Source organism: Hirundo rustica, chromosome 4 (genome assembly GCF_015227805.2).
Source record: "Hirundo rustica isolate bHirRus1 chromosome 4, bHirRus1.pri.v3, whole genome shotgun sequence".
Classification (NCBI taxonomy): Eukaryota; Metazoa; Chordata; class Aves; order Passeriformes; family Hirundinidae; genus Hirundo; species Hirundo rustica.
In genome coordinates, this window is record NC_053453.1 from 14,995,786 (window position 1) to 15,023,101 (window position 27,316).

The window sequence follows — 27,316 nt, forward strand, 5'->3', positions numbered from 1 at the left end:
TGGCAGCGGGTACCTTCGCAGCCCCGCACGGTGACCTCCGCAAAGGGGTTGTCGCAGCGGTTGCACTGCCGCCCTATGACGCCGGGCTTGCAAGGACACTGTCCCGTCTCCATGTCGCAGGCGCGCGTGTGGGAGCCAGATGGGAAGCAGTCGCAGGGGTAGCAGGTGTCACTGCTTTGGGGCCTGTAGTAATTGGCCTAGAAGAACAAAAATGATAGACACGAGGTATTTGACTTCCAAACTGCTTACGTTTCTGAAACCTGCTCTAGAGGCACGTACATCATAAAAGGGCTCATTTTGCAGAGCACAGATAAAAGTTACATTACTATTATCAGAGACCCAGGGTTTGCGTTGCCATTTGCAGTGGAGCCACAGGGCCCACATTACTCCTCGGGCACTTGTTGCAAGTGCCCACCAAACATATTCTTGGAGGATTTACAGTTTTCTCAGCTTTGCAATTCCACCCTTGTATGGCATGAACGAGCCATTAAGGAAACTTCCTGCACTGTGCATTTGTGTTTCACGTAGAGGGCGGAGAGCACGCAATGCTCCCATATACAAATAGCCTCTGCACACGCTTTTGATCCGAGGCGTTACGATTGCACAGGAGCGCGGAGCTGGCACCCCACTGACTCCATTTAATGCAACAGTTGCTGTGTGTCCTGCTGACATTTTGGAAAGGAGCAGGGGGCCAGATTCACAGCCGCCAGTCTGCACAAACCCAGCTCCTCTGATGTCATTCAAGCTAGTTGTAAAACCTATTGTGAGAAGTCCTTTGTAAAACCTTCACGATAAGGTGCCTCCCCTCCCATGTCCCCCATCTGTCCCTGCCTGTCCACAGAAAACTCAGAGATGGCGGTGAGGAAAGCATTTAGCTCTCTCCAGCTGCCTGGCCTTTTACTGGCCATAGCACAGGGGAGAGCTTCACCCAGCTGGTCCGAGCTGTTTCATGGCTATTACTCACTCGTGATACACAAAACCCCGCTGACACTCCTCTGCACCCCGGTCTGATCTCCCCCGATAAACCAAGCTGCACTTCAGAGATCAGAGCCAGGCTATCATCCTCTCAGTCTGGTTTTCCAAACACAAATAAGATAAGAGCTGCTCAGTATGATTTAGAGAAGGGTGGTGCCAGCAAAATGTTTTAGGTAATGATTAACTCCACTGTGCACATACATATGTATATGTGATACAAAGCACAACTGTGTGCACTTTGTCTCAGATACTCACTTGTAATTATTAGTGGTACAGTTACTTTTTAAACTAAAGAAATTTTGACTTAAGACTAGTTTCTTTTGCTTACCTTGCAGTGGCATTCTCCATTGGTCTTATTGCAATCAGAATCAAACCCTTTACTAGTCTCACAATTACATGGGCCACAGATGGGATTTCCCCACCAACCTCTGGGACAAGGTAGGTCGATCCTATTAAAGAAAATCAAATTGAAAGAAAGTTATTTTAAGTTTCCTCTTAAAAAGCGTGAAAAAAGCTTTGGACCAAATCTGCATTCAACCGCATCAACTTACAGACAGTAACGTATCTCAAACAACAATCAGTACATATATAAATACACCACAATATGGGAAAATTTAGAATAGCAGTGCTATGAAACCTTAGAGGGAGTGTTTCTCTAAATATTTTCAAGTGCAGGTGGCTCTGAGCCTGTGCCCTGGTTTACCTATCACCACAAACTGCCTTGGGGTACAGCCCCCCAGCACTTTATATCCCACTCTCCATCCTCATCCTGCCCCAGCCCTGCTGTGGGCAGCAGGGTTTCTTGTGCAGCCCACAGGAACACCAGCTCAGGTGCAAAGCTGTCTTCAAGCTCATCCTATAAAGAAAAGCCACTACTTTCAGCCAACCTGGCTTTCTTGGACGGCTCACTACAAAGTCTGAAAAGCCCTCGTCTGCCACAGGAGAGACAGAGGACCCGTGGTTGGGGAGGTGGACGAGGGGAGGGTGGCAGCTTTCATCTGGACTATGGATCAAAGACCATGATTGAGACTGAGTGCAGCAGCACTGGAAGCCAAGCAGCAAGTCCAAGGCCACCTCTGCTGAAGGAAAACGCTCATCTTCACTGATACTACTTCTTCTGGGTGAGCTTCTGAGAGGTTACCCCACAGATGCCCCAACACTAGTTCTGGCAAGGAGACCTCTGATTCTCTGACAGTTAGGAGTCTTTGTCAAGCAATAGCCTGAAGGACAACAGCTCTGGGACCAGGATCATGGTAATGCACAGGTATCCCCTCCCTGCTGCTCATTTTAGGAAAGAAAAGCTATTTGTGTCTGTTTCAAGACCACTACCAGTTTTATTTATGTTAAATGCTAGGTTTGTACTTCTATGCTTTAGAATATGAAAACCACAATGTTGCACTTGACACGATGTCAGCAGATAATGACAAGGGACAATGTCTCTGTGTGCTATTCCAGAGGAATGAAAGACAAATCTGGCAACAGCACGGCCAACATTTGTAAGCCCACACAACAAAAGGCAGAGGAAGAAGCTTGTAGTTTTCAAAGGGAAGGAAACATCACATGAGCCATTCCTAAATGGGCAGTCAAATGCACTTCATTTGCACATCATGAATGGCCCATATTACAGTAAATCAAAGTGCCGCCTCTGGGATAAGGCTGGTTGCTGAATGCTTATCTGAGACCAGGAAGCTGCTGACGAGAGAATCAGCACGTTTCTCCCACAAAGCAACAGACATAGGCTCCCAGACTGTCCAGAAGAGATGGCTCTTTGCCAGCCCAGGGACTAGACCTAAACAGCAAAGAGACTTTATCTTGCTATAGGCCACCAAACTGGTGCATTGCTCTGTGTGCTGAGGAAACTGAAGGAGAGATGCAGAGGAAACTCGGGCCAAGCCCACCACAAAGTACAAGTGAGATGCAGTGCTGTGCAACACAGCAGAACTGGCTGAGCCCCTGAGCAGCTGGTGAAGAAAAGCAGCTCCTGAATAACATGGAAGATTGTCTAGTTTCTGGGAAGAGCTCAGGAATGCCAAAAGGCAATGGAGCCTAAAATACCACTCAAATTGTATCAGGAAAGTTTATCAGAGCAGAACAGAAAGTGGGAGGACTGCTGCCTTAGATGAAGAGCTACCTGGAAGGACCAAGAAACCAAGAACAAAATAATTCTCTTACTTGCTTTCGCAGTACTGTCCATAGTAGCTTTGTCCACATTCACAGGTGTAGCCGTGGGACGAGCTAGGTTTGTGCACACATGTGGAGACATGCTCACATGGGTTCAAGTTACATACATCAACGCAGTCTCTCCCAAAGTACCCTGGGGAGACAAGAGAAGAAAATTACAGCAACCATTTACAATTTGCATGTCTCCAAAAGACTGTCTGTCTTAAGCTTATACACTAACAACACATTTTCGATAATCAGTAGATTCCCCCGAGATACTGTCAGAAATTGAAGCACTCTTTCCCCTCTCAGACAAAATGATAGTAAGCCATTCTTTCTGAGAGTCTGTTACCATGCTCGAGACACCCTTGTGCCTTTGGTTCCCAGTTTTATATTTGGGGCATGTGCTACAAATAGTTTTGTATTCTCTGGCTGCATGTATGGGAGGTGACTGTGCTGGGTGCTGACAGCATGTGCTGGCTACATGCTCCAAAACAGAGAAAACATTCAAAGTATCTTGATTAGGATGCAGAGTGAGAGACTGAAATTCAACAGCAGAAAAGGCTGAGAAAGAAAAAGAAAAAAACCCCTCAAAACAAACAAACAAACAAAACCATAAAAAGAAAAGGGGAGGTGCACAGGAGTCCTTTGGACTTTCTGTTTGGTGGATACATTCCCTGGATTCTTAGCCCAGAACTGCAGCTTCCAGGGTGCTGCAGTAAGAGTGAGAAGGGTAATATTGATTGGAAGAGGAAGAATCAGAAGATGAACACTGCCAGCATGCTGCTGCTGCTGCTGTGCTGCTTCTGAAGGTGTGATCCAGCTTCTATATGAGTGGTCACCAGCTTACCTGGGTCACAGACACAGGAGTAGCTGTCCCAGTCGTCACTGCAGTAGCTGTGCTGGGGACACGGGTTGGAATCACAAGGGTTATCCACTTCACAGCCCTCCCTTACATTAATCTTGATAGCCTGTTTCATGTTGAGTGTTGCTATGTTTGTAGATGTCTCTCCCATTCTTACACCCTGGTGACAAAAGACAATTATTTTAAAATTAGAGTCACCCTTCAGAGTACAGTATAATGTGTTTCACGATTTTCATCAATCAATGAGGCTACATTTTAAAGAAATCAGCCAAACTCAGATTTTTTAAAAAATATTTTTCCCCTATGTGATCAGATTTGCACCTGGCAAAGCGGGTCGACTTTAATATTTTGATTCTTAGATATTTTTTATGGAGGAAACAGAAATGTTTGAGGGTGGATGAAAAAGAAACCTCCCACACTTTCACCTGGGTATTTTCTCACGAGTTCAAAATTTATTGCTATGCTTTTCTTTTCCTACCTGCATACATCCATAAAATCCCTGCTGAACAGAGACCTGGTCTCCAGAGACACCTCCCACAATGATGCTTTTCATTTTCAATCCAGGTAGTTGATTTCCAATCTGCACAGTGCTCTGCGAGGAAAAGGACAGCTGATAAGCACTAGCATCCTCTGTGACACAGCCAGCTTGCTTTCTGTAGTGATGGACTCAAGCAGTAGTTGACAGCAGATTACATAAAAAATACCAAAGCAGTGAGGAGCCAGACATTGGAATGTGTCTTTTTACAGAGTTCTTTGTAAGATATCATAAAGCTTCATAAATCAGTATCATTGATTAGGCACAAATCACTGCAGTACATGTCTCACAGCATAAGTACTTGTCCACACTCTTTTATCCTACTTTCTCCTAAAAGCATTTGCGCAGTGCTCAGTGGCAAAGTTATGATGCTGCCTTACCTGGTACATGCCATAGTCCAAGGACATGACAGCAAGGTACTTGAGATCTTTACCATCTTTTGCACTCTTCAGCTCTATTAATAAATGATGCCATTCCCCATCACTGACCCGTGACTGGCTCATCTTCAAACTAGCAACCTGGCTGAGGCCACTGTACACTTCAAACTGCACGTAGTTGTTCAGTATCTGTTGGGGGGAAAAAAAAAAAAATCATGTCTTTTTTTGCTACATATTTGTACTTGATGCAGAAGGAGGTAGAGGGCAAGATAATAACATTTCCTAAGACAACCCAAAAAGAAAAAAAGCTCAAAGAGTAAAGATGGGAATGCCTGCAAGAACTCCTTGTATAACTTTGGACATTCAGACTCCAACTTCCCTAATGGGCAAAAAACCCCCAAAGCAATAGACCCATTTTTTACATTATATCAATGCCCACTACTGCCTCTGACTAGAAAAATAATCTTAAATTAATACGATTTTTATAAGGATATTTTGATCATTCAATTTTTGATCTTTGTAAAAGTAATGATATATTTTTATTGACAGGAATTTAGTTAGGTGGATGAAGCTATGTAGTTCATCTGGCCATATCCACTGCTGGGGGAGTATTAATCCTTTTCTAACCAAAGGCAGCCACACTTTTACCTGAATGTTGATCTTGGATGCAGCCCCAGCATTGGCTTGCATTAGCATGCCATTGACTTTGCGGGTTCTGAACATCAGCCCGATGTACCACGGCACAGAGATGGTAATGTCAAGGTCACTCCAAATGATAATGCTCTCACCACTGAAACGCTGAGGAGAAGGCATTGCTGGGAATCAAAATACAGAAGAGAAACAGTTTTTATCCTTCAGGACAAATGTAAAGAGGAAAACTTAAGCTATGTCACAGTGGTGATACAAGGGAGCTAGTCCCTCTTCCACTGAGCTGTATTCAATCTACCATGGATGAAGAGCTGGATTACTGTGAAGCAGTTGATAGTGCTGCAAATTCACAACCTACCCTGGTTGTGGGGTAGGCACCTTGTCTTGGTGCCTGCACTCAAAAGCAGCACCTCCACACTGCTATGGCATTACCCACGTGAGAGCTGTTCCTAGAAAGGTAAGCTCAGGATCTCTGCTGATATAGTTCTGCTGGTGAGTGGGTGGACAGACCAGGAAGTATTAGGGCAACAGTTGCTGCAGATGTTTTCAAAATAGCCTTGATTACCTGCTTCTAATTAACAGATTGAACAGAGGAAAAGGCGGGGAGGAAAGAGGAAATATAAATTAATTATGAATACGCCAGGGCCAGATTATTCAACTGTCCCAGCTATGCAGCCTTTTCACAGAAAGAAAGTTTGTGTGGAATTGCCAGAATCATCTCCCTTAAATATCCTGGGGTGACAGCTGCAAAACTGCCCCCTCTCCAACCTCGCACAGGCACAGGTCCTAGAGGGTGACACCAATGACAGGCTTCAATAGAAAGCACTTTGCTGATGGAAAATAGAGGAACACACATCCCCTTGCACTTTTAAAGTTGTTACCCCGTGTCACAGGAGCTACAGTCCCATGAATTAGTTGATCCCACTGATTAGAAGCACAAATCAAGCTATGGGAGATCTGTGCTATTTGTAACACCTCATATGACACCTCCACCACATGTGGAACCTTCTAGCAGGATCTGCAGTCAGCCCCTGCCTGACATCCTTGCTCGTGGGCATGTTGGTGAAGACCATGGCAGCTTTTTGCCAGTGGAAGCAGGCCTTACAGACTGGGTGCAACCACCACAGATCAGCACCCAGACTTTAATTTCATCATGTGCTGAGTCCATGTTGGTCAGTGAAATGACAGGGCTTAACAGTCTTTCCCCTTCTGCTCCACACTACCACAACTGTTGACAGTTTTTGGATTTTTTGTAGTAGGAGAGATCATGTATATACAAATGTTTATGTGTTACTATGAAATGGTTAAGTCCTTAAAAAAAGGTTGAGGGATGACACCATAGCAGAAAATGGAGTAAAGTTGATGAGAAGTTGCATTTTTTTGAGGAATAAAGCCAACCCCCAAATTCTTGTACGTCTTCCTTGCTGGTGTCTATAAAGGGAGAGGCTGGGGTGAGGAGTGGAGTGTGGGGGTTGGAGTAAAGTGCAAGGCCTTTAGCTCCTTATTGGTGAGAAACAAAACGTCAGGGACTAGTGGGCTACCACTAGTCAAGCCAGAGGTGTAACTTGACTTTGCCCTTCCTTAAGATGTGGCTACCCAACCACCCCACATCAGGCTGAGGGCAGGCAGCCCCAAGGGGCAGCCCTTCTCCCTCCTGCTCCAGCCTCTGACCTCCCCTCTGCAGTCATACCACAAATGCCAAAGAGGGCTTATGGTGGAACAACAGCAGCATAGCCTGCTCTTGAAAACCAGATGTCAACTTAAAAAAAGATTGTCACCAGATATAGTGTCCTCAGCTTGCTTAAAACTTGAATGCAGTGCTTGAGTTCTGGCTGTCTGGGCCAGGGCACAATTCATCAGCCCACACTGCACCACATCAATGTAAAAGTAACCAGGACACCAGTGTTGAGCGGGATTATTTTCTCTTGCTCCGCCTGTGCAAAAGTCAGCCTTTGCCTTCCTCCTCTACCCTGCTGACCTTCACAATGACCTCAGCTTCCAACTTTGCTGCTGGTTTTCTGGGCTGTTGCTAAGATTTTTGAGCCCATCTGCTTCTGGAGCGCAGGGGCAGGATGCAAACTTGCGGGCTTCCCACCTGCCGGAGGCTGGGAATGCTGTTAGCAAGCATTTCGCCTTTGCTCCTGGGAGAACTGGACTGGCATGGCAATTAGCCACCTTCTTCCTTTTCTCACTGGTGGTGACTTTCTGTACTTGCAAATACCATTCCCTTCCCACACCTTCTCCCAACTTCCCTCCTTTCCCTGGGGCCAGGGTGTACCTTCCCCTGCTGGTTAAATAGAAATCCCCATTTGTCAGCCCCTCTGACCTCCCTCTTTCCCCCAGCCCCTCCTCATGCCTGGGACCAGGAGTCCCATGGAGGAGCTGGCCACATCTACTGTCCCCAGATGGGACCTGACCTCCCCTGTCGCCACAGAGGCCCACGTGCTCCCCAGCACCTCCCTGCCATCGGCGGCGCAGCGATGCAAACTAATTGTGTGCTTGGAAGCGCTGCCTGTGCATCTACGTTCACTCTAAAGAGACTCCTACATTTAACAGGACAGCAGGAAGACGTGAGGGCTATTCCCTGTGGAGACAGAGGGCCTGGGGAAACGTGCTGGATGTCACCGGCAGTGTGGGTGCTGGACATGTGGAAGCTTATGCTTAGCTGCAGGCCTGCAGTGTTCAGCCAGAGACTAGTGCAGCAATGACACTGGCCATCCAAGAGTGTCAGACACAGCTGCTAGATCTTCACAGAATTGCAACACCTAATAGTTTAAAAGAATTAAATTACAATAAAGGTGAAACTAATTTTTTTCTTAATTTTATCTCCCTTCTATATATCAGCAGAGGGAGATGGGAGCTGCCAGAAGGTGAGTTAACAGGTTCTAGGAGGGTGGTGAAGGTAAAACACCCCCTTCCTCACTAGTGTAGACCAGATCCCAGAGTTTTACAAGAGCAGGAAGTGAAAAAAGGGGAATTGGTAATTTGCCAAAGTGTCTATCCTCTGTTAGCCTGAAGCAGAACCAGCACCACCAAAGGGATTGAAGAAATGCAGCACTCCTACTCAAAAATGCAAATATCCTAAGACTTTTTAAAAAATAGCCTAATAACAGCTCATGTTTGTAGGATCATAGCTGAGCATTCAAATAAGCAATTTGAAAGATAGAAGTATAGTGTATCTGTGATTCCTTCTGACTTTAACTTTGTGCTCCTGAAATCCTTGGTCACATTCCATTTCTTTCTTGGCTTGCAATTTTTACAGAGGGACACTGGCCCACATATTATCATCAAAGAACCAAGCAGCCTGCTGCCTTCAGAGTGTCAGAAAATCCCCACAAACTGAGGCATCAGCAAGAACATGGGGTGTTTCAGTGACAAAGGGGACAAGCAGGAATGCACAGTGCTGGAGGCAGAGGTGACAGCTGGGACAGGGGGAGGCAGTGCTGCTGTGACTGCCATCATCTCTATCACCTGAATTTAAAATGAGTTTCCAGGGATGGCTACAGGGCAGCTCCTAGATGATTTTCTAAATCCCAAACTTTGTGGATTGGTCTTGAGTTTGGGATAAGTAAATAGTACATAAAACAAACATTTGATCAAATTCTGAATTTTCTTTCAAAAACATCAGGGAAGGATAGTCTTACCACGTGATAGCAGTACTCTCCATCTACACCTGTACAGGTCACACCATTACTGGGCCCTGGCACCCCCCTCAGGATACATCAGAGTGGGTTTATAGCCCAGAGAACAGCCAATCATGAAGAAAACACAAGAATTTCACCAACATACTTGACATCAGACACATGGAAAAATCAGATCTTCATACAAACCTGGGAAGCTCAAAATATTTGCTACTACAGAAAGCTGCTACAGAAAGCAGGTACCAGGCTAGAGGCAATAATAACATTTCTGGACCCTGTGAGATGGAGCATTGGAAGAGGTCTCCATCATTCCTTTTCCCTGTTCTTCACTCTGCAAACCTTTATCTCCAAGACAGTAACTTAACCATGTGTTATCTCCTCTTAAGCTAATATTGCTGCTTCTCAGAAAAGGGAAGAGAAACTTCCTCTACCTAGACCTGGCCCAGTAGAAGCACATTTTCTTTTCTGGAAGCATCCAGGAAGACTCCAAAGGAACAGCCACCTTACAGCACCAACCCCATGGGACTCCTCACACAGGCAACTCCTCTCTTCCAGGGAAAAAACTGACTGCAAGTTCTTCACACCCTATAAAACTCACCTGCTGCTCCTTCCTTATCCTTTAGTAATGAGGTTTTACACATATATGCACATTGTGTTCAGTCAAAGAGTAAAACTTCCAGTAAAACTGGAAGTGCTCTTACTTAGCACAGAATGCCTTCTTGCCAAAAAAGTGGTGATTAAAACAGCACATTCATCCCCAGTTTGAGTCAAAGCCCAGTAAAGTCAGCAGGATTCTTTCCACTGATTTAAAGGGGCTTAGGATCAGGCATTTTTTACTATAAACAAATTACTAAAGACAGCCAAGTTCTTTGGAACTGCTTTGCTTATGTAAGTAAATCAATGAAAGCTGCTCTTATTCATGACAATATGTCATCTACCACATAGGGGATCTCTAAAATTATTTCAAATAGATAACGGGTGGCACTCTCAACTGCAATCTTCTGTTACCCTTCAGCATCACAGCTGGACAGACATGCTGTGAGATGGCAACGACAGGCAATGCAATGTGCACACATGACAGCACAGAGAGCTCCTTGCAGCCTACCTTGCTCACAGTTTTTCCCTCCGTAGCGCACGGGGCACTCACAGATGTACGTGTTCCACTTGTTGATGCACGTGCCTCCATTCTGGCACCAGTTGGTTTCACAATAGTTCCTCTGCGCTGCACAGCCTGGAATTCAGGGCAACCATTACTTTGTGTGGTTTTCGTAAGAAAAAGGCTCTGAATGACTGTATTTGAGTTTTTATGTAAAAAGAAGATATGACTCTTATAGGTTTGGGTTTTTTTGCTTTTTTTAAAAAATGCCTTTGAAGTCAGTGAAGCAAAATGTGGATGACAAAAGTTTATGTAAGCTGATCATGTGTCAAATGCATAAAGACCAGTCTGTCTATCAATGGCATATGCTATGACTCCCTCCTTAATCCACAATCAGTGCAACATACTTTAGAACTGCAGTTTAGCTCTTACATAGACTTTCAGCAGAATGGACAGAAGGGACTTTCCATTTTTGTGTGTAAGCGCCAGTTTTAGGATGATGAGAACATTCTGTATACCTAATCACCAGAACTAATCCTGATCAGGGATCCAAGGACTGGAAATCAAATCAGAACCTCCAATAGGCTGCTCCATGAAGCAGGTTTCACATCTGGGGGTTGCAGAATTGTATTTACAGAACAAACACAATTTATTAAAAAGTCACTGTAAGTGTTGTCTTTTTCATGGACCAATCCCACCAGCTTTTAGAGCAAAATGACATTTAATAGGTGGTTAAAAAATAGAAGATGAAAAGTTAATTTCTGAGTAAATTCCTGGCTGAAACTTCCAGCAATGCAGAAAGTCTAAACAAGCCCAGTCCTTTCCAAGGTGCTGCTGAATCCTGGCACAAGTGTGGACTGTACCTTGCTCAAATGTGGGCCTGATATTTCTGGGTCTGAGAGATTTTAGCCTGCTAGCAGCTGCTAATTTTTCCCAAGGAAAAATTTCTAAAGAAAGCTTCTTCTCAAAACAATCTTGGCAAACAACTATCCTTTCCCAAAACAATCTTTCTTCAGGTGGTGTTTTACTGTTTCTCTAGTTTCACCAATGGAATTAGAGAGGTGTCGTTCCTGTTCACCAATCATGTTGTCTGTATAGTAACACCTTAAAAAGGTGGTAAGAATTAGACAATAAAGCCTTTTCTATACTCTTTGCCTTCTGAAATATTTGGAGTCTCCCATCTTTCTTTCATGTCCTACAATGACACTCAAACAGATGAGGTCTGGCCAGAGACACAGTGGCAGCACAATGCCATACAGCACTTGAAGTCCCTGTGCCATTGCTGCTTTGCCCTCAAGAGACTAACAGGGGGACAGGGGTATTTCAGAACCCTGTGTCCCCTTCCCCTTCCTGGGGCTCCTCGCAGCCTCCTCGAGGCCCTAAGCTGTGCCACACGCACAGCTGTGGCAGAGACCTTTCTGGTGCTGGCCCTTGGGGCAGCAGCTGTCCATACCTGGCAGAGTGCCATTATTGGCAATGAAACCAGCCATGTCGATGGGCTTGCTGTCGATGGAGAGGTTCCTCATGCAGCCGATGAACTGCCTGTTGTGCACTGGGAAATCCTCAGGCAAGTTTGGGACACCACCAAGGAGGAGAGGGCCAGTTAGGTCCAAAGATCTGAAGAAACAAAGAAATGCTCATAATTTCTTGTGAAGAGTTTGTTTTGTTCTTTATCTTACTGCTTCCACAAGGACATTTAGGCTGCATTTCCCTCTGCTACACGAGCACTTCCACAGCTCGTAATCAAAGGACTGTCCAGTAACACTCACTTTTAACTTAGGAGCTGTCATGTGCATAGAGAATCCAGTGACCTGTCCCTAACAATTGCTAGTATGCTAGAAGAAAATGAAAATTAGTGAAAAACTTGTAGCCACAGGACACTTCTTTCTGACCTCAGTCATGCAGGGATAGGCTGATGCTGCTCAGCACAAGGCTGAGAAGCAGTATATTTTCATAAAATGACCTAATTATTATATAGTGCCAACCCTTTTAAAACCCTTTGAAGATCTTAGTCTTAATGATATTTAGTGGATGTAGGTTCTACTAAATGACCCCACACTGCGTGAGAAGTGTTGTCATCTGGTCATTTGGATTGGCCCCAGTTTTTATAGTGTGCCCCTCTCTTGGGATTTTAGAGCACCATGTGTATCTCAGTGGTCTCTCTGCTACCACTCATTACTTTATATCCCCCTATGTTGCTTGCTGTTCACCTTCTCTTTAAACTCAAAAGTACTAATTTTTTTTCTTTCTTTCTTCACAGGAAACCTTTTCTCACACCCAATGATTTTCACTGGTTATTTGTTTATAGCCTTTACTTCTACCTTCTTTTAAGACAGGACCCTTAACCTAAATGATGGAAGTAATTCCATATCCCAAATTAAACTTTGTTACTTTTTCTTGTTACATCATGCCTGTTTTTCCAAATCACCGATTAGGAACTTAGTGCTCAGTGGTTAATTGCATCCCGTTGACTCTTCACTGGAAAAAGAGAATGAGTGGAAAACACAGATATATCAAATCCTTACTTTTTCGAGCCAGTCTGAGTCCCCTGGGCAGCGCAGGTGTAGTTTCCAATGAGGCTCCCGAAGCGCACGGCCACTGCTGTGTCACAGTCATCCACGGTCACCACAGCCACCTTCTCTCCAGAGGGCCCATGGGGAATACCCAGTCGACCAATGTTCGGCTTCAAAAAACAAATGGCACGTCATATACAGTGCCACACACACATGGGATTTAAATGCTCGTTCAGCTCAACAACATACTTCTTATTACCCCCCCAAAGAGGACAAAAATAGAAGATGTAAATAAAACAGCAGGAGTTAGGTTGTCCCACAACATTTAAGCAAGGAAAAACCTTGATGGATGACTTCATTTAGAGTCCCCACATGCCCAGTATGATAAAACAGAGTGGTCAGAAGTGGCTTTGGTCTTTTCCACAGCTGAACCACTTTGGCCCAAATCACACCAAACAGGCGTTTTCTCACTTCTGCATAGTGAATTCTAATAAATTATGCTTATTTCGCACCTCTTCACCTCAAGGGAATGAAAACCGTAAAATGATGTATTATTTTAACTAAGGCTTAAATTAAAGGCTTAAACCACATTTTCTCTGATGGGTGTACCCTGTCAAGGCTACCAGAAACTGACTTCAGGTCTCTGTAAAAGCTGTTGTGAGGGTTTGTCTGATGACTGGGAAGGAATTTGGATGAAATCTGCTTGTTCCAGCTACAAGATGGAGCGCATGAAAATCCACTTCCCGTTGCTCGGTCAGCTGAGATGCCCTCAGTGTCTAGTTACAGGAGAATAGAGACCAATGACCTGTGGAGCTGGACAATTGAAAATAATGGATGTATCTGTGCTTGCTCTGGTGCAGGTACACAGACTGACACTGCAGGTGCAGCATGGAAGATGGAAAGGAAGTGTGTTTTGGAGCAGCAATAAAGGCTCTGGCTTCTCCTCATCTCTGCTTCTCCAAGGCAGTAGGAAACTCCTGCCCACTCAATCACAATGTGCCCTGGTTAACAGGAGCCACAAAGTTAGAATTATCACACTCAGCTTCACACCTCCACCGTTAGTGGCTCACTCTGCCAATCATCTGCTGTCAGTTGTCGTTCTCCCCACTTCAGCACTTACTGAGTGGGGAAATTCAGTGATCCCCAAAGACAGGCTTTCCCATGGGACCACCAGGAATTCAATACCAGCACTCAAACTTCTGTGCTTCCACCATAAACAGATCCTTCATCATCTTCACTAATTTTGTCACTGATAAGATGTACCCCAGAGTGACTGACAGGAGATGATGTTTGCTGTGCAGAAACTCAAGAGACAGATTTGTCCAGTGGAGAAATACATTGTGACTGTTAAAAAGGGTGCCTGTATAAACAGCAGCATAGCAGCCTCAGTGAGGAACTAGCAAATCCTGTAAGAAAACTGTTTCCATGTTTAGTGTTCATATAGAGCCGAGGGGTCTTCATCTACTACTGGTGTAAGATCTCTGAGGACACCAAGGGTACAAGAGAAGCACTGAGCTGAACTCTTCTGGCTTTGCCAAGGGTCACTCCACAGGAATGAAGTCAGCAGGATCTGACCAGATACACTGAAAGTCAAAACAGGTTTATTGGATGTGTTTATCAAAAATAGCTGTATCCATATGAAAATGAAGATGACTGGGCATCTGTAGCTTGCTCGGCGCTTGCTTTAAAACATGTACTGCTTGACTGTGTTCTGAAATTCCTTATTTGAACAGCAAACAAGGAAGCAGTAAGGGAATAAATGACTTCTTTTTGTTTCACTTGCACACACATAAATCTGTTAAAATAATTCTCGCCACTTTCATCATCTGTATAGAGACAGATTTATTTTAAAGGTAATTATCCCAATGTATAAAAAACATTTTTAAATTATGTTTCCTGGTGTCAATTCCAGTTGGAAAGTATTTTCCATTTCCTCTACCAAGAACTAATGTGATCACATAGTTTGGCAGTTATTCAGTATAAGGTTTTGACCTCTCTTTAGTGATATTAAGGCAGATTTTATTTTTCCGATACTCCCTGGACTTTGCCGCTGCCTAGCTTGGAAAGACAGGAAACACACGTATTTGAAGTGCTGAAAATGTTATTGTATGCACTGATGGCTGTGTTAGTGAGGAGTTTTTCAAAGTAAATTAAAAAATACATGGAAAACTAAACAACTGACAGGCAGACATTCCCTTCCAAAATTAAAATGTTTACATTCTGGGTGCTACGTCTATTCATTTGGAGGAATGATTCGATTAACATTTATGTTCTTGTGCTTCACTGAAATAATCTATTGTTTCTTACATGGGAGCTTTGACAAAGGCAGGGTATTTATTCCCTCAGCAGGGGGGATCTGCCCAATGTTAATCATGATTGCAACCTGATGAGACTCAGCACTTTGCAGCTGCTCCTTCACAGTCCATAGCTGCAATAGCAAATTGACTTTTTTTCTACTTTTATTTAACATAGAAACTGAAAAGTGTTTCTGTAGATGTTGACTGTTCATTGCAGTACAGATCTCTGGCATCTCTTTGGCTCTGATGGCCACACAGAACCATGAAGAAACGGAATATTCCAGTGAATGAAATCAATTGGCAGCTCAAACCATACTTAGTTCAAACACCAGGTGATTTTCTGACCATGTTAAAAGGCTCATTTGACAGAATTTGACAGGCTTTTTCCAAATGTTACTGGAAAAGGAAAGAGATATTTTCTGACTGATTTAATGGGACAAGAACTCAAAATATGTGGCAAGTACAACACAATACTCATCTTCTCAACAGCTAACACAGGGAATACTCTATATTTGAAATAATGGGAAATAAATAAAAGACTTTATCAGAGAAAGCCCAAGTTAGGAGCTCCTTCAGCAATTACTCATGGAACAGATTTTACTCATTAAATATTTAAATTATTGTTAAATATAGGTTACTGGTGATGCAAAGGATATTTAGAATATCATGCACTAAAAAAAAAAAGAAAAAAAAAATCCCTTTGAATAGTTGCATGCAAGAAAGAGAATTAATCCCACAACATGAAACTTGGGATCTGATGACAGGAATTCCTATTGCAGACTCTGAGACTCTCAGCACAAAATGATGAAAAATAACAAAACAACCCTTATTAGCTACAAAACAATGAGGAACCATGGTGAGATTAAAAAGTTAAAAAGGCAATACAACACTGGGCTGTTGCACAGATGCATATGAGGAAAGTTTCATGACACTTAACAGGATAGAATGCTTGAGCAGTTTTGTTTTCATTTACTAAAAATACCTTCCAATTACAGCAGGTGTACAGAATAGCAACCAGAGCAGTGCCAAGTTTGCCATATGAAACAAGCAAAATGGACTTGGCATGCTTACCCTAGCAAAGTAAAGGCTGGAAAAGAGTTTTGGAAATAAGACGCTGTCACTGCAATGGACACAGTACAAGAGTAAAGGGGTATAAGATGCCCCTTGAGTAATGTAGGCTGATAATCACCAGGTGATAGCCACAGGAGGGATAATCTTTGGGAAAGTAGCAGGGGTGAAAATTATAAAAAAACCCCTTTATTTGTTTATGATTATAGAAGCTGGTGTTAGCAGAGGACTAGCCTATATTTGAAAGGAAATAAGTAACAGCAAGTAGTACTTAGAAAATGCACCAGAAAGTAAATCGCCAACACTAAATGACAGCACACACGTTCACATTTCAGTCATGATCTTTACCTCAATGAAATCCTACTGGAGCAAGACTGATCCCTAACAGTAGGAACCACTAACACTAACCAGCATTAATTCACACTATTATTTTCTGGAAATATGTTCAAGGAGTTAAAAGCCAGACTTTCATCTGGGTACTTAGCAGACCTTTCTGCCTGTCAGACCCATCTCCTGAAACACATGCTACCCGAAAGGCAAGTTTCATTAGCTGTGCCAATTCTGCACTCATGAGTAAATGTGCAGTGTGGTGTACAGGAATTTACCAGCATGACCCCCATTAATAGTAATGCAAGTCATGTAAGTGAGTTCCTGCTCATGAAGCCGAAAATTTACCTTTTGCTGCCTAACCCTAAAGGCTGCCTTTTCAGTTAGTGCTTCTCCAGAAAGAAGCTGGGATTCAAATTTCAAAGACCACATGCTGTAACACTGAGTAGCAAGAAGAGGTACCAAAAAGTGCCAGAGAGAAAACCTGGTCTCCCTTAAACAAACTATGAAAGAAGTGGATTATTTGGGGACTCAAATGAAAGGAAGAAAAAGCAGCCCTGAACGTTGCAGTGTTTTGTCACCATCGCATGATGATCCTTCAAATATCTTCTGCATCCCATAGTGAAATTCATTTTGTTTGTTATACTGACTCTTACGTTTTTATGTTATAGTCACATATAGGGTTGCTTGGAGATGAGAAAGAAACAGTCCTGTCTCAGGATCCACATTTGACAGCATAAGTCCTCTACCTTTTTTTCTATCTCTAAACCAAGATGAACCATATTTATGTTCCTCAAATGATCGCAATTACTACCTAAAACTGTAAAAAATGTAATGAAACTTAACTTTGCCTCACTGAGCTTTCATGAAGATCAGTGGTTCTGATCTAAGAGTGACTATCTCCCATCTCATTTCTAACCTGATACATTTAACCCTTGTCTAGAGACAGTCACAGGCAAAATGTGACTACAGGAATGACAGTCTCCTAGTCTTTTGTAAATTGCAGCCCCCTTTCTGACCATAGCAGAGATAACAGTGAGACTTCTCTACTGTCTTCAGCAGTTACCTGGAGAAGCAACCTTCTTGAGTGGGGTGTGGAACTCCCTTTGGCCACCTGTACTGACTTTCTCAGGTTGCAATAACAGAACACCACTCTGCAGGTATTTTACTAATGATGCCAAATCTGATTTTTGTGAAACTCAGTTATGGATCAATGCTTGGACTTCTACCCATAAATTCAACAGCAAGAAAGACATGTAGCTCCTCCCATGTGAAAACCCTGAGAAGCTTAATCTGTGAACTTGTGTTTTCTAAGTGGAGACCAGACAGAGGAGAGAAGTCATCAAAACACATCTGCTTATAGTTTGCAAATCTACTGCACAAACCCACTCTGATTCCACTTAGAACATCAGACGTGAATATCCTCATGTATCTCAGTTTCATTTGGATTCTCTATTATGTTAAAGTAAATATTTAAACTGTGAGAGTCCACACAGTTAGTTATTAAAGACACAGCTGGTGTAACGATGCACAGTGAATGGAAAAGACATACAGATCAACGGACAATGGGAGCCCTTGTCCTAAACACTTAACCCCTGTATTTTAGATCATATGTCCTACTGTTTCCACATCAGGATGCAAAATCGTTGGAGAGGTTTAAGCAAGTAGCCCAATCTTTGGCAGTCTTATTTTAAATTAAACCAGTCTAGATGGTGTTTGTACGTGTAATAGTAATACTACAAAGTTCAAATGTTTGTTTAGTAAATCAGCAGCAGTGGTGACACTCAGATTCCTGAATCTCACCCTTTTATTAGTCAATCTGCAAGATAATAGCCTGTTCCAGAGGTCTCACACACATTTCCTCCACCAGAAAACTTTTTTCCAACTTCCATTCTTAGATAAAAAACTTGCCACTCGACTTTTCTCACAGATAGGAAGAGGGAGAGTGGTTTTGGTCAGTCACCAGAGAACATATCAGATATTCCCTGAGCTCAGACTGAAAGCTGTGCTCTCCGGCCCAAAACTCAGCTGGGAGGTCTCCCGCCTGCCTTAGCCACTCCATTCAGTCTTTTGAAGGAGCTGAGGAGATGATTCAGCAGCAGACTGTAAGAATGGCCAAGACATAGAAAATGCAAATCAGTACTGCTTGCAGATGAGACACAACCTACCTCGTTACACTTGGCACCAGGAGGAGACCTATTTTCTTGGGGCTCAGATGTTGCATATTGTAAATTCTGCATTTGCTCAGCTCACTGTACACATTAAAATATATAATTACTTTAGAAAGTCTGTCTTTTAGCAAAATGTTTTGCATGGCATAGCTTAATATTCAGAGCTTGGCTCGTCTGTCTTTTCAATAAGTGCAAATGTGTAAGAAGAAAAGCCATCCTGAAGTCAGTGCCAGCCTTTCAGTGATTCCAAGAGTTTGCTTACCAGACAGTAAGTTACCCTTCTGTTTTTGTTAATTAGTAGCTAATGATTTATTGGCTATTTGAAGTGGTTAAAGGTTAAAAACAACCTGTTTCCTAGGTTTTTTGGTTTTTTTTTAATACTCTCCTCATCATTGTTAATGTGCTGGTTGAAACCCCACCAGCCCCAAAAGCACTGGGTGGAAAACGCCTTATACCTTTTGGGGCTCTTCGCTTTTTAACGCTTCCAGCTACGGGACTAATGGGGGAAATGGGAGCAGCTGGCCCCGGGTCCCGCTGGAGGCTGCTGCTGGCCGCCCCTGCCCGGTTCCCTGGCGCTCATTAGGCCGCCCGCCAGCGGCCCCGCCGCTTCGTTAACCCGGCGGCCTCCGCGGCGCGGCCCGGTGAGGGGACGGGAGGAGCCCCGGCCATTCCCAGGCCGCGCTGCGCTGCTTCGCTGCTCAGAAAGCTCATTAAGGGCCCACGGCGGTGCCGGTCCCCCCGGACAAGCTGCATGAGCCCAGCCCCCCTACCCACAAGGAAAATAAATAAATAAACAGGAAAAAAGAAACAGGGAAAGCACACTGCTTACAGTCCTAGGGGGAGAGGCTAGGAAATGCCAGAGGAGCTTAGCATGGACTTGCAGACCGCTCTGATCAATCGGGAAGCTCCAAATTAGGCCAGATTACAGAAACCACTAACGTTAACCTTTGGTTTCTAGAGTTTCTCCTTACAGTTTCCAGAACACCTTTAAAATAGGCGGTGTGAAGAACAGATCCTGATTAGTCACCAGGGAAAGGCAAGACAAGTCATTTCACATAACCCCCTTACTTCTTTGATGTATGTATCCCCTTTATTCGCTGAATATTTTAATGGCATTTCTTTATACAAATTTGGCTCAAGTCTGTACAGAAACAGGAGAGCCTGTGACAGTGAAAAGGAAAACCAAAGAGCTTCCCATCAGTGAGTGAAAAATGCAAATCCTGAAAAGCCACCAGACCAGTTCCTTTTCCTAGAGAAACACCCTGCAACACCAATCGTCAGGATCTGAGCTGGCCCACAAAGTCAAGCGAGTTTTACTGGCCTGATTTGTTATCTCCTTTAGAGCTGCATCTAGAGGCTAAACTTTGATATTCAAAGCAGGAGGCTTTCAGCACAGCTATGAGACCTGGCACTAGTGAACGGCACTGCCAGAATTGCCACTGCTCTTCCAGTGCTGGGGCAGAGATGAGGAGCAGCCCCTCCTGTCACAACTCGTGGCAATGGCACAGCAGGGCTGTGAAAAGCCATGTTTACACGGCATGACATCCAGATATTCTCCTTGCCTCTACAGCATCTTCACAAATATCATCCAGCTACTGCAAAGGGTATATTCTTAGTTTTGACTAATTTTGGCAAGGGCTGCTATAGCAATGATAGGAAGATGAGTTTTCCCTGCTTGCAAATGGAAATTTTATCCTCAAATGTGTATTCCCAGGTGCTTCTCAGGTCTTTGATGCTCAATCAGTGACACAGCAAGACAGACCTGTTTTGGCTGTCAAGAGACCATTCTCTCTCCCCTCAAGACAACATTCAGTTTTCCAGGTGGGAGACAGCTCTCAGCACAGAGCTCTGCTGCTGCGGGTGACCTCGTCCTTCCTCTGCAGCCCTCTCCTTGCTCTGATCTGCCCCTGTGGCTGACGTCCCTTCTCCCTGATCCTGCCCTCTGAACTCTTTCCCTGCCTATTTTGCTGTCTCCCTCTCTTTTCACCAACAAGGATGTTTCCAGCACCCCTGGAGAACTGGGAAAGAAGAACACATGCTTTGATGCTGGAAGAGAACCCTCATTCTCCTTCCCCTGCTGTCCTCTCCCAGTTCAGCAAATCCTTCTCTCATATGTTCTATGACATATTTTTGCATCCAGGATGTCAATGTTGCTTCTCTCAGAGTCCAAGAAATACCTGTGACACACATGCACAGCAACCAGCTCCTTCCTGGACAAATCCCTGGTGACACCTTGCCAAGCAAACTGCTGCTTAGTGTGGGTAATGGAGTCCCATTTCAGCCTATAAAATCCAGGAATCCCATGCTTTTCTATGGGCTCCCTCCCTGCCCCCACGGCTGGATCTTTGTGAAGGTCTCCTGGCACACAGAGATTTCTTCTGCTTCCTCTCACTACACAGACATACAAAATACCTGAAAAGTTACCGCAAATCAGTGAGCTACCGTAATTTACTACGTGATTTAATGGAGATAACAGTGCACTTCAAAGGACTCGCACCAAATTCCTGAGGTGCCATTCCAATGACTCCGCTGGCTTTGAGCAAGGCCTTGCCAGGCTGGGCTGCACAGCACCACCTTCAAGCACTGTCCCCAGGGCCTTAGGGTGAGCCAAGGACCATTCAGATTCTGCCAGGTCTCATGAAGGTCCCTTACACCTCCTTAGCCTTCAGGAGGAGCTGAAATCCACCGTTTTGGGAAGTGCCACTAAATGTCTTTGGATTTTTGCAGTGCAGAGGTTTGAATGGCTTGAGCATCGCTGGGTGCCCGGTTCCCCAGGATGACCTGAGAGCCCCACAGCAGGAGGAAAAGCCACACAGCTGATACCCATTTCAGGTGTGGGGTGCACCCCCGAGATGGGCACACAAGTTAAGCCTTTAGAACCCGGGTGATGTGAGAAGAGTAAGAACTGAACAGCCTTGACAAGGATGAGGCTTCCAAAAGAGGAGGCACTCAGGCTGGTTTTGCCAAGACACGGTCCCTTACTGTGCAGATGCTTTCTGAAAAGTTACTGTTTGTGTTTGCACATAAAATCACCACCACAACAACCAGTGTGTTCAGGTGGTGTTGCAAACTCTGTGAGAGCAATAGTTCCAAAAGCAGGCACGGAAGAGAACAAACCAGGCTCTGGGTATGTGCTTTCCCTCCCTTCCCCAGTCGCCAGAGATTTCTCAAAGCTGTCACTGAGAGCTGAGCTGCTCAGTGCCGGGGAGCAGGTCACACTTCACATCTCAATGACCCCCGAATGACTTTCACTGCTTTACACTTTAATTTCCCGAGACACAGATTTAGAGGTGAGTTATTTGTTATTTTGTGTCAAGACAATGGAATGTCGCTCCACAGCCAAATCCTGATTTCCTTTCCCAGATATCAATCACTTCACACTTACCCTCTACCAGGGGAAAGAAAAAAAAAAAAAAAAAAAAAAGGCAAACAAAACACCAACAAAAACAATCACTAATTGAAATCCACATGAATAAATATCGGTGGAACTGCAGGGAGGGGCTTTTAAAGTCCAGGCTCACATATCTCTGTTCGCAAGGGCAGATCAGCTGCCCACTCCCCACCCCTTTACACCCACTAGCACCTGCAAGGGCTCCACAACCAGCCAGAGCAAGAAAAAGTAAATATTAGCCAGGCAGCCCTCCTATGCTTTGCAGTAGATGTTAGGAATGTAAATGGTTGCCATAGGCCAGACCAAAGTCCCACTGAGGGAGTGGTAGATGCTGTGAAAGTGTGTAAGGACAGGGCAAATGAGCAGCAACATTTCTGTTCTCTCTAAGCTTTCCACCTGCAATACTGCAGGCTGGAACTCAAGACAGGTTTTCCCAGGATTCTGTCACATTTTCTGAATCTATGAGACTCATGTTCTCATCTAATCAGTCTTTTACTTTATACAACCATGGAACATAACCCAGTGAGTCCTGCTCAATAATATCATTTGCACCCAAGTAAAAATGTTCCTTTAGGAAGGGAAATACCGACTTGATTTAAAGCTTTCAAGGGACAGCAAGAACATCAGAACTGTGGGCAGGTATATTAACTCTAATCAGAATCTGTCAAGCTTCAGTTTCTATATAGCAAATCTATGGTCTTACCTAGAGGAGTACTTTAATTGATGATCCTCTGGATTTTGGTGGAAGAGGATGAATCTGACCTCAGCAAGGATGTGAGTGTCTGAATCATGAGCCAGAAAGCCAGGAAATTACTCATAAATTGAACTATTTATTCTGAGATTAACTTTTCTAATGGCTTTTTAAAAATTGAGTTCTGAGCATGTGGGAAATGACATCTTTTGCATTCAGACATGAAGACGTGTTTGACTAGAACAACATTCTGAACTTTAAACGTAAAATGTAGAATGCATTCAGTAATGAAAAATCTAATTTCTTTCCTTCCTCTAGCTGCTTGTAATTTTAATTGCTAGCATTTTTTAAAATGGTCATACCCAGTAGCACCAAAAATACATTGTACAGACACGTAATACAAATGCATAGCTACAAATTCCTCATACTCTCATATTGTACGTGAGCCTCCAGCACTACCTACCACATCTTTCACCAATATAACAAGCCTACCCACCAAAAGGCACAATAATCTGCTGATTACAGCAGACTTCTGTTCTTGTAAGAAAGTTGTGAAAAAACTGTCATAACCTGCTTCTGGCTAGCCGTCTTGGTATTCCAGTCAAATTTCCTTACCCTCTTGAGCTGAGAAATAAATTAAACTTGAATGTCTCTCAGGATGCTGCTTAAAAATTTTGGTTGTGGCTAGAAAAGAAAGTGACTTTTACACCTGAAATGCTTTTTTTCTTGTAAAGCTGAAGAAACCCTGGTAACTTTCTCTGTGAAGAACAGGCCCCCCAGTTACATGGGTGAGTACAGCTAAATCCTCAAAACCTTGAGCTAAAGAAATGACTGTGGTTATGCTCCCTGTGGTTTTGTGTCCTGCAAGCTCCCCTGTGCATAAGCCATGGCAGAACTTTTGATCCCATGAAAATGCTGTAGAAGGAAAGGCATCCAGCACAATTTGATGATCTGGTGAGGTGCACCATCCCTGCTCTGCTGGAAGTTCGCACCATCCACCACCTCCTCCTTGCTGTAACACCACTGACCTCTAGACCCTGCTGTACAGTCTGCTATTAAACAATTCACAATGAGATGGGTGATAAAGAAATTATAAAATTGGAAGAAATATGGTTAACTCTTAAGTAAGAACACATGGTTTCTTTTAAGAGGAATCATTACATTGTAACACTGCCTTGCATGCTTAAGAGAGCCTTTAAAAGATATACTGGCATTTCTGAGAAGTATTATGAATTTAGGTTTTGAAATGCCACAAAATTCTGTTTCTTTCTAGAAAAATATCCCAGAGGAGTAGGTTGCTCCTAACTGAATAAAATTTTCAGTATTTCCAGTACCTCCTCACCTCCACGGTTTGCTTGACATGGCAATTACTGTTCTGCATTTTTCTTTATCAGACAATGTCAAGCAACGTTGGAGCAGGTCTGTGTCAATCACAAATGCTGTAAACACAGCAAGTCAATCTGAGCCAGCAAAATCCAAATTCTGGCAGTGCCCACATTCGATCAACAGTGGCATTACCATAATCTTCAACAACTGCATTGTTTATTTAGAAAATCTCCCTCAATCCCTTAACAAATTAGTCTGGAAGCCACCACGAGGATTAACTTCAAAAATTCTCCCTCAGATCACAGTTACATTTGCTCAGTTGTCACCAGTGATAGACATTTGCATAAGTCGTAAGAAATCGTTATTGCTAATCGTTTTTCCGGTTATTTGACTTCTGTTGGGGTCTGTCTTTTCCAAGCAAGTTACAAAACTCGGCACTCAGCTGGGCAATCCTGCTCTGGTGCAAGAGGTGATCCCCAGCACAAAGGGTAATACCAAATACCTATCTAAGAATTTAATTGCCAACCACTTTTCTTGACCATTCAGATTAAGAAACAAATGATACTGGGTGGTGTCCTGGATACTGTGAGGGCAGTGTCTTTCACCCAGGGTCCAATGACTAAGTTATGCCTAGCTGGTGGCAGCTATGTGGCTTTTCTCCAAGGAGCTGGCAAACCCTATTCAGCTGCAGGCATGTGCCTGCCTCATAAATCACCCGCAGCGCTGGCAGCCTCCTTGGCAGGCTCAGCAGGGAGACCAAGAGCTGGGCAAACAAGGTGTTTGTGCTGGAATGCTCGCAGGAGGTGGGAGTGGGGTGGCACAGGGAAGCCTGTGCGTGATGCTGCCTGTTGGTCCTGGGGCAACAGAGTCCTGAGAACCCAGAACTTCTAACAAGGATTGGTTCCCTTTACAGGAAAGAAATCAGTAACCAGCACCATCCTTGTCTTTTAGCACAATCGTCACAGTCTGAGTTTCACGACAATGTTGTAGTGAAAGGCACTCTGCCTTTTTTTTTTTTTTCCCCCAAGGCAAACTGGCAAAATCATTGCCAGTTCTGGATATGGAATATATTTCCATAACAGGCAAATTTGCCATCATCAGAAAAGGTCTGTGTTTTCAGAAGGAAATGAGATAACCTATCTGTCAGCTCCAAAGGCACCACGTTTGCCAGAGGCAGCAGGGTCTGTGCTTGCCTCTGCAGCCCACAGTGAGAGGTTGCTGCACTCATTCTATTCAAAACAAATTGCTACATTCACCTCTCCACCACAGACCTGCACCACTCCCACTGCTTGTGACTGCCCCCGCCACTTGTGCTTATGCCCTTAGATTAAAAGGCACATCCTGCTTGCCCATGGCAGGGATTGCAAGTGGCCACCAAGCTTCAGTTGCCCATGACTACAATGCACAGTCCTGTAGATCTTGATTTTTGGGGTATGACAGTGTCACCCCCCTCTTGGTGATGGGTGGCTGCATGGAACTTGGTCTCAGCTGTCTCCCAGGTGGGAGAACAGGAGAACAGGGGTGGACCCGAATTTTTAAAAGAAAAACTTTGCATATGCATCCTCAAATTGTTCAGCAGTGCTCTGCCTCTGGCCACTGTTAGGCAGTTGTGTGACACAAACTCCCAGAATCAAAACAGAGGCTCTAGTAAAACAAAGGCAGTGATGAATGTCAGAGATTTGCTGTAAAGATAATCCTGAAGGTAATTCTGCCAACAAGTGGCAGACATAACACATGCAAGAGCATAAGAAATACAGGGGTTATACAGGACTGTACTTTGCAACTGGCTGATTTTTATCCTTAATTTAGAAAATGGGGGGATGCATCCTCAGCTCCCCAGAAATGCAAAAACTCAGCAAACTCCAAACCCAATACCTTTCCCTTTACAAATCCAAGCTTGCCAGGTAAACGTTGCATTTTTTATCTCAAGGTCTTTCCTTCTTAAAGAGGAATTATAGAAAGTCTTTACCTCGCTGCTCGCTCTTTCCCCACAAAAGGTTGAGGGAGAGAATCAGAAGGATAAAAGTGAGAAAATTTGTGGGTTGAGATAAAGACAGTTTAATAGGTAAAGCAAAGGCTGTGCATACATGCAAAGCAAAACAAGGAATTCATTCACCACTTCCCATGGGCAGGAAGATATTGAGCCATCCTCAGGAAAGCAGGGCTCCATCACATGTAATGGTGACTTGGGAAGACAAATGTCATTACTGTGAGCATCTCCCCCACTCCTTCTTCTTCCCTTCAATCATATGGCATGAGATACCCCTCTGGTCAGCTGCCCTGGCTGTCCCCTCCCAGCTCCTTGTGCACAGCCAGCCTCCTCACTGGCGGGGCAGTCTGAGGAGTAGAAAAGACCTTGACTCTGTGTAAGCCCGTCTCAGCAGCAACTCAAATGTCCCTGCATCATCAACACTGCTTTCAGCACCAATACAAAACACAGCCCATGCTAGCAAGTGCAGATAGAATCTGTTTCTCTGTTGTGAACAGCTTCCTTCCAAGTCAACCTAAGCAGGCAGCCGTCCCACAGTCACACCATCCTCAAGACCCTCAGCTGCCCTTAGCTTCATCAGGATGACAGCAAGGCACACAAACTCTGTCCAACAGTGCTGGAGAGCCATGGCATGAACAAACGGGGCTCACTGAGGTGTCCCAGATATGGGGGTGGTGGGTTTTGCCTAGAGGCTACCCCGGCATCAACAGCCAGTCTGTGGGCACTACTAGAGATCCGCAGTAGGGAGGATTTGTGCATGCAGACTTCAAAAAATAAGCTCTGCTGGTGCTACAGCACAGCTGTACAGGCATGGTAAAACAACCCTCCAGGATGAGCTTTGGCCAAGGAGCCCTCGGGTGAGGGAGGGAGCTCCTTCCCGCCCACTCGCTCACCTGCTGAGCAAGCACAAGGGGAGAGCTGCGGTACCCACCCCAGGTATGGAAAACAAAATCCAGTGCAGGACTTGGCACTGAAACACAGGGTGTTCTGCACCTGTAAACAACTCTCAGCCAGTGGATGAGGGATAAAACCTCCACAAGATGGGAAGGTACTGGCAAATACTAGTGCATGAGTGGGCTGAGAGCTAAATCTCTACAGTATAAACTCAGTTTTCAGTGATATTCAAGTTGCAGCTTGCCCCAGATGAAGGCCAGTTAACTCAAGAGTTAACTTTTGCCACAGATAAAGGCCAGTTAACTCATCACTTACCACAGACAGGAAATTTCTGAATTCATATGTGAGTCT

General features: G+C 44.2%; 1 protein-coding gene across 10 annotated transcripts in view; it reads right to left on the reverse strand.

The window, feature by feature from the left end:
- The window catches only part of CELSR1 (cadherin EGF LAG seven-pass G-type receptor 1), a 164,523-nt gene that overhangs the window by 35,376 nt on the left and 101,831 nt on the right, over positions 1 to 27,316 (reverse strand). For all 10 annotated transcript variants that reach the window (XR_005700567.2, XM_040062565.2, XM_040062562.2 and 7 more), the window contains exons 6-15: positions 12,823 to 12,980; positions 11,751 to 11,914; positions 10,307 to 10,432; positions 5,561 to 5,727; positions 4,916 to 5,101; positions 4,479 to 4,592; positions 3,986 to 4,160; positions 3,148 to 3,289; positions 1,304 to 1,424; positions 14 to 197 (exon numbers count right to left, since the gene is read on the reverse strand). Coding sequence is in view for 9 of the 10 variants with exons in the window: in XM_040062565.2 (XP_039918499.1) it covers positions 14 to 197; positions 1,304 to 1,424; positions 3,148 to 3,289; positions 3,986 to 4,160; positions 4,479 to 4,592; positions 4,916 to 5,101; positions 5,561 to 5,727; positions 10,307 to 10,432; positions 11,751 to 11,914; positions 12,823 to 12,980 (1,537 nt within the window). In the remaining variant the exon portion in view is untranslated. The remainder of the gene's footprint in view (positions 1 to 13; positions 198 to 1,303; positions 1,425 to 3,147; positions 3,290 to 3,985; positions 4,161 to 4,478; positions 4,593 to 4,915; positions 5,102 to 5,560; positions 5,728 to 10,306; positions 10,433 to 11,750; positions 11,915 to 12,822; positions 12,981 to 27,316) is intronic.